This window comes from Mustela lutreola, chromosome 10 (genome assembly GCF_030435805.1).
Source record: "Mustela lutreola isolate mMusLut2 chromosome 10, mMusLut2.pri, whole genome shotgun sequence".
NCBI classification, from domain to species: Eukaryota; Metazoa; Chordata; class Mammalia; order Carnivora; family Mustelidae; genus Mustela; species Mustela lutreola.
Genome location: NC_081299.1, coordinates 42,681,357 through 42,687,939, shown reverse-complemented (window position 1 = coordinate 42,687,939; position 6,583 = coordinate 42,681,357). Strand labels below are relative to the sequence as shown.

The 6,583-nt window shown below is 56.2% G+C and overlaps 1 protein-coding gene across 16 annotated transcripts in view; it reads left to right on the top strand.

Annotated features, from left to right (window-relative positions):
* Positions 1 to 4,520: 4,520 nt before the first annotated feature.
* Positions 4,521 to 6,583, top strand: part of LRP8 (LDL receptor related protein 8) — a 78,951-nt gene continuing 76,888 nt past the window's right edge. For 4 of the 16 annotated variants that reach the window (XM_059135724.1, XM_059135717.1, XM_059135716.1 and 1 more), the window contains exons 1-2: positions 4,522 to 4,811; positions 5,594 to 5,713. In XM_059135724.1, the coding sequence (XP_058991707.1) occupies positions 4,652 to 4,811; positions 5,594 to 5,713 (280 nt within the window). In that variant the 5' untranslated portion in view covers positions 4,522 to 4,651. Of the gene's footprint in view, positions 4,812 to 5,593; positions 5,714 to 6,583 lie in introns of all 16 variants that reach the window. The other 12 variants (XM_059135715.1, XM_059135712.1, XM_059135711.1 and 9 more) reach the window with 5 other exon arrangements.

Genomic DNA, 6,583 nt, shown 5'->3' with positions numbered 1-6,583 from the left:
AAAATCGAGGCTGGCAGGAGAGAGAAGTAAGTGAAAGGGAGGAAGTCATTTGGGGAGGGTGAGAAGGAGCGGTCATGGAAAATTCTGACTTGTCGGTATGTGAGGGACGGGGATGCCAAGCCCAGAGAGGGAAAGGTACCTGCTCAGTGTCCAACAGCAAGGCAGCAAAGGAGGGAGAAGTGACTCCAGCTCTCCTAAAAGCACATGGCCAGGAGGTAAGAAACCCAGGCTGGGCTGGTCCTGCTCGGCCTGTGGTCTGCTGTGAAACCCTGAAATGCCTTCATCCTCTCAGGTCCTGGGTGTCTTCGTCTGCATAATGAAGGGGTTCTGTGGCTAATAGCAACGAAGTTCCTGGTAAATAGATAATCATTATGCAGTGTGTACTCTGTACTCTTACTCACAGAAGCAACAACAACAATAACAACAGCAAACACTCACGTAGGACGTGCTATGTACTGAAAACTCTTCCAAGCACTTTATATATGGTAACTTAGTTCATCCTCACTAACTCTTTGAGGTAGTGTAGAACCTGTCTCCAGGAGCCTCCATGTCCTGCTTACAGAACTGCTAGGGGCCCAGCCCACACCCACTCCACTCCCTTACCCTACCCCCCTCAAAACCAGAGTTTTAGGCTTTTGACAGTCTGTACCCTCTGTCTAGAACACTTGTGCACTGACTGACTTCTATTTCATCCTTTGGGCCTGAGTTCAAATGCTTCTTCCTCCAAGAAGCCTTCCAGCCTCTTCTAAAGAGGTCCCAGTCAGGGCTTTCTATAAACCTCCGGAGACTCCCTTGACTGGCCTTATGCTAGGTGAGGGGCATGGATAAACAAGACTACGTTCTTGCCTTTGAGGATCTCTGATCTTGGGGCCAGACGGTGAGTGTGCAGGGTAATGGGAACCTCCGATAGGGCTACTCAGGGATGTCAGATTCCCACACCCAGGTACCCAAGGCTAGGTCCCCCACCCAGCTAGGGTAAACACACGGGCGACCTGAGTTAATCACAGCTGAACTGTAAGGGCACCAGGGCTCTCCCACTGTCCGTCACCTTCACTTCACAGAAGTCTAGCCCCAGTCCTTCATATTGGCCTGAGCCAACTGAGCATTTCTCTTTGCCCCTGTCTCTCTGTATTTCTTTCTAATTCTCTCTCTTTTTGACTAGACAGAATATCTTCATTCCTGTGAAAAAGAGATTCTAATTCATTACATGAACTTTATATAGATCTAAACTGCTAGAGTTTAAATCCCTTGCTAACTGTGTGACATGGGTCAAGTTGTATGAACCCTCAACATCCTAATCTGTGAAATGGGGGCCACAATGTTACTTAATATTATTAATTATCTATTGCTACATAACAAAATATACGCAAAATGAGCAACTTAGAACAACAGATATTTATTATCTCTCTCAGTGTCTGTGGGTCAGAAATTTGGGAGGAGCTCAGTTGGGTCAGAGTGTTAGCGGGACTGTGATCTTCTGAAGGTTTAACTGAGGCTGGAGGCTTGGGGTCGTCTCACTCACATGGCTGGGAAGTTCATGTTGGCTGTTGGCAGGATGACTCAGTTTTTCACCACACAAATTTCTCCATGGGGCTGCTTGAGTATTCTCAACATGGCGGCCAGCTTCCCCAGAGTTAGTGATACAAGAGAGAGACAGAGAAAACAAGGAGGTATGATCTAACTATGGAAGGTGCACCACATCATTTCTGGAATGCCCTACTGGTTACCAGATGCGCTCTCGTCCCTGTGGGAAGGGTATAAACAGGAGTATGATGGCCAGAAGACAAAAATCACCATGGGGCTCCTGGAGACAGGTTCTACACTACCTCACAGAGTTAGTGAGGATGAACTAAGTTACCATATATAAAGTGCTTGGGAGAGTTTTCAGTACATAGCACATCCTACGTGAGTGTTTGCTGTTGTTATTGTTGTTGTTGCTTCTGTGAGTAAGAGTACAGAGTACACACTGCATAATGATTATCTATTTACCAGGAACTTCGTTGCTATTAGCCACAGAACCCCTTCATTATGCAGACGAAGACACCCAGGACCTGAGAGGATGAAGGCATTTCAGGGTTTCACAGCAGACCACAGGCCGAGCAGGACCAGCCCAGCCTGGGTTTCTTACCTCCTGGCCATGTGCTTTTAGGAGAGCTGGAGTCACTTCTCCCTCCTTTGCTGCCTTGCTGTTGGACACTGAGCAGGTACCTTTCCCTCTCTGGGCTTGGCATCCCCGTCCCTCACATACCGACAAGTCAGAATTTTCCATGACCGCTCCTTCTCACCCTCCCCAAATGACTTCCTCCCTTTCACTTACTTCTCTCTCCTGCCAGCCTCGATTTTCCTTTAAATCCTCTCACTTAATAAACTTAGCTTCATACTAAGCAACAACCTCCATGAAATCATAGCTTTGAGATACTAATTATATCTTTCCAATACACATTAAAGAACCTCATGGCTATTCCAATAAACAGTGCTCCTCTGTCTGTCCATCCAGATGGTTCTTGCTTCTTTAATGGTCCCCTGCTCTGGGTCCTTCATTTAATGTGGGGAAAAGGGAGCTCTGATGAGGGGCTGTTGAGAAACAAGGGGTTGTCCATCTAGACAACTGGATCTGGGGGAGACCATATGAGCAAAGGTCCTCCTTTGGAGGGGAGGTCAATGACCGCCTGTGCTCAATCTTTATTCTTTGAGTATTGGGAAGTCATCAGGGGTTTCGAACAGGGAATTCTGTTTGAATAATAGTAACATACCTAAGTTATAATGTACCAGCTTTATGCTTCATGCTGTCCATGCATAATCTCTCCATTGACTATAATCCTCACAGCCCTGTGAGAGGAATTCTGTCATCATTCCCATTTTGGATGAAGAAACTGAACCAGAGGTAGGAACTGATTTCTTTAGATGATCCTATCACCCTGTTTTATTTTTTCTCATAGCAGTTATGATTATCTGAAATTATGCTTTTTTGTTTTCTTGCTTTCATGTCTGTGTCTCCCAAGTAAGTTGTAAGCTGCAAGAGAACAAAGAGGGACCTCCTGTATTTCTACACTCTACCCCTGGGCCGCAGATAATGCTGGGCACGAAGAAGGGCTCCCTAAGTTTTTGTTGAAAGTGTGATGTCCTTCGTTGCCTGCGTGTGGATGGTTGGTCTCCCTTCCAGTCAGGGACTTCACCATCCTGGTACCGTGTCAACCCATGAAGTGTTGGCACAGAGCAGGGCTGAATATGCTTGTTAAATGACTGAATGAACAAAAGCTAGAAGGGCTAATGGCAAGAATGCCTGCTGGGCTCTCTGGGGTCTGTGCCCCTCTCATATGAGGTAGTCGCAGCCATTGCCAAAGGGCTGTCCTTTGTGGGAAGGAATAGGGCTCAGGAACAGGGCTGCTGGCAGATAGTGGCTTCCAGGACTGGGATGAACAGCTCCCAAAGCTCCTTTTTCTGCACCTCTGCCATGGAGGTGAAATGGCAGGAGGAGATGGGAGGGTGGACCTACACTGGGCCCAGACACCTGCCAGTCTGTCTCTGTTAGTGGCCAATGCCCTCAAACCTCATTCTCCAAAGAAGGTTGTGCGGGATCAGCCTCACTGACCAGCAGGCAGGGAAAATGTAGTCCCAGGCCGGCTCTCTGCACCGTGGCCTGGGGGGTGGGGGTTGGGGGTTGGGGATGTGACCTTCTAGAGAAGGGGAATTCTCCTTTATACAAATGGTGAACAAAGGCCCTGGATCTGAGTTCCCTATAAGCAGGGATAACACATCCCTTTTGTAGAGTGCCCCAGTCCCCTCCCTTCCCTATCACAGCAAACACTGCGTGTTGCCCTGCAGGTGACCCTCATCACCCCTTTGCCTGACGGAGAATGCTAAAGACGATGAATGTATAAAGTATGTGTGCCAGGACCAAGCCACCTGCCTCACGTCCTCAGCCGTGGTCACATGAGCACATAACATGCACAGAGGCACATGGGCACACGAACCTGCTACACGCATGCATCGTATCTGGGGGGCAGCGGATGAGGGGTGCAGAGGGCCAGTGCAGCTCCCAGAACTTCTCTCTGATCTCACACGTCCCGGTATGCTAACCTTTATCCACGACCATCACCTCTGCCCCATGTGCACATTGCATAGCCTGCGCACCAGGGAGCATCTCGCCTCCCACCGAGATTTACTCCTACGCACCCCTTAGCCTTCTCTTAGCCTCCAGGCACCCAGTGGTGCTTCCCCTGGCCTGTCTGCTTCCTCTGGGCCAGGGACCTCGCCCGGCTCATCCCAGCATCTGCGGCGCCTAGCGGGTCCTCAGCTAGGTCCCCGCGCACCAGCTGAGGGAGGAGTGGACCTAGGACTAGAGGGAGGAGGGAGAGGCGGCAGCCGCGGGAGGAGCGTGGGGGCGGAGGCGGCAGCGGGAGGGGGCGCGCGCGCCGGCGGCGGCCGCCCAGGGCCGGGGCCGCGCGCCCAGCCTGAGCCCGCCCCGCCGCCGAGCGTCACGGAACCTGCTTGAAATGCAGCCGAGGAGCCGGGGCGGGCGGCAGCGGTGGCGGCGGCGGCGGGGGCAGCGGCAGCCCCGGCGCCGCGGCGAGGACTCGGCGGGCTGAGGCGCAGCGGCGGCAGCCGCACGGGGTGCGCGGGGCGCGGCGGCCGGAGCACGGGGCCCGCCATGGGCCGCCCCGAGCGGGGCGCGCTCCGGCCCATGGGCCGCCCCGAGCGGGGCGCGCTCCGGCCGCTGGCGCCGCTGCTGCTTCTGCTGCTGCTGCTGCCGCTGCGGCTCCCACAGCTCGCGGCGGCGGCGGCGGCTGATCCACAGCGCGGCGGCCAAGGTGCGTGAGGCTGGTTCCCCCGCCCCGCTCTGCGCCGCCGGAGCCGCCAACAAAGCGCGGCCCGGCGACCGGGCTGCGGGTTGCGCTGGGCTCCGTGAGCCCGGGCCTGGGGTGGGGATAGGTTTCTCGGGACCCAGCTATCCTTTAATTTGCTCTCGACCTCCGCCCCCCACGGCTCCCGGAGTCGTTGGCTCTGCCTTCTGGCACCTGCTACTGGGGGATGGGCCCAGTGGGGGCCAGGCGGGCCGGGAACTTTGTGAGGGGGCGGGGGTGGTTATTGATGGTTTCGGGTGGGCTGCATGATTCCAGCCAGCGGGATTGATTTGACACGCGCGCTCCGCGGCGGCGATGAGCTGAGCCGGGCGACTTCCCAGCCTGACAATGCGTTTCCGGCGACCCTTGCGCGCGGCGGAGAAAGAGGGGCTGCATGCTAAGGGGTTGAGCCCGCAGCGCCCATTGCGTGTGTCGCGGCGTGTGCGGGGGCTCCCTGTGAGTCTGTGTCTGCGCAGATCTCTGACTGTGGGCCGTGAGTACGGGTGAGTGTTCTCAATGGGGGGTATACCCAAGTCGTGTGACACCGACTGTATCTGGCCTCGTAATGCCACGGAGCAGCCCGCCATCGCATTACCATTCTGCCCTCCTTCCGGATCCAGGGCGCCCGAGGCCCCCCGAGGTCGTCGGCTCCATTATCGCCTCCTTTCTTTCGCCCCAGTAGACCCCTCCCTGCGGCCAGGACTGCACTGTCCGTGCATACGGCTCACGCCCCCCTCTCCCCCGAGCAGGGCCGGTCAAAGAGTGTGAAGAGGACCAATTCCGGTGCCGGAATGAGCGCTGCATCCCCTCCGTGTGGAGATGCGACGAGGACGACGACTGCTCTGACAACAGCGACGAAGATGACTGCCGTGAGTTGGGCGGCTGGGGAGGAAGGGAACGGGGCGGGGATGGGGGGCCGCCGGCCACCTGCTTGGACCTCACTGCCGGGAAGCTGCCCTGGCGCCGCCTTCCTCGGGGGTTGGGTGGCTTGGCCGGCGTGTCCTAATGGGGTCCAGGGCGGGGCCCGGCGCTGGTGTGGCCCAAGAGGAGGGCGCGCCACGCCCGGGTTGCCGGGCCGGAACTGTGGGCAGGGACACAACCGTCCCTGCAAGCGTCTAGCTTCCTGCGTCTAGCCCTCCTGGACTCCTGCGTTGGCCCCTCGGAACGCGCCGGTGTTTCAAAGTTCTAGGCAATTCCGGGCCTCGTCTTGCTGTTTTTTTGTGAATGAATGGGCTCCCCGGGGCCCCTGATTGGCCAGGCGAGGACCACCCCATAGGCCCCCGTGGCCAGAGCGGCCAATCGTGGAGCGGGCGGGTGTGCCGTTTTCAGGCGCCGGGGGTGCAAGGGCCCTGCCCTGGCCCCGCCCCGGCCACACCCCCGCGCGCATCTCCTGGGAAGTTAAGTGCCTGTGAGGCCCGGGAGTTGGCTGGCACCCGCTGCTTTTCTGCCTAGTCATGGTGTAGAGGTTTTTGTGCCACCCTGGCGAGCGGACTACGCTCTCCTGCTAGCTGGGCGCGGACATGAGTCAATGGGGCAAACCAGGAAGGAGGGGGCCGGGAGAAAGAGTTTGCTTCCTGGAGAGGGCCCGAGGATTCCGAGACTGCACGTGAGCGCTCAGTTGCTGACGGGTGTGCACGTGGCGGGCCACCTTTGGTGATGGGCTGCTTGTACACCTGGGCGCTATAGCTTTGCAGGTTCTTTCTTGCGATGCTTGTGGTTTCTGATGTTTGTGGTGGCAG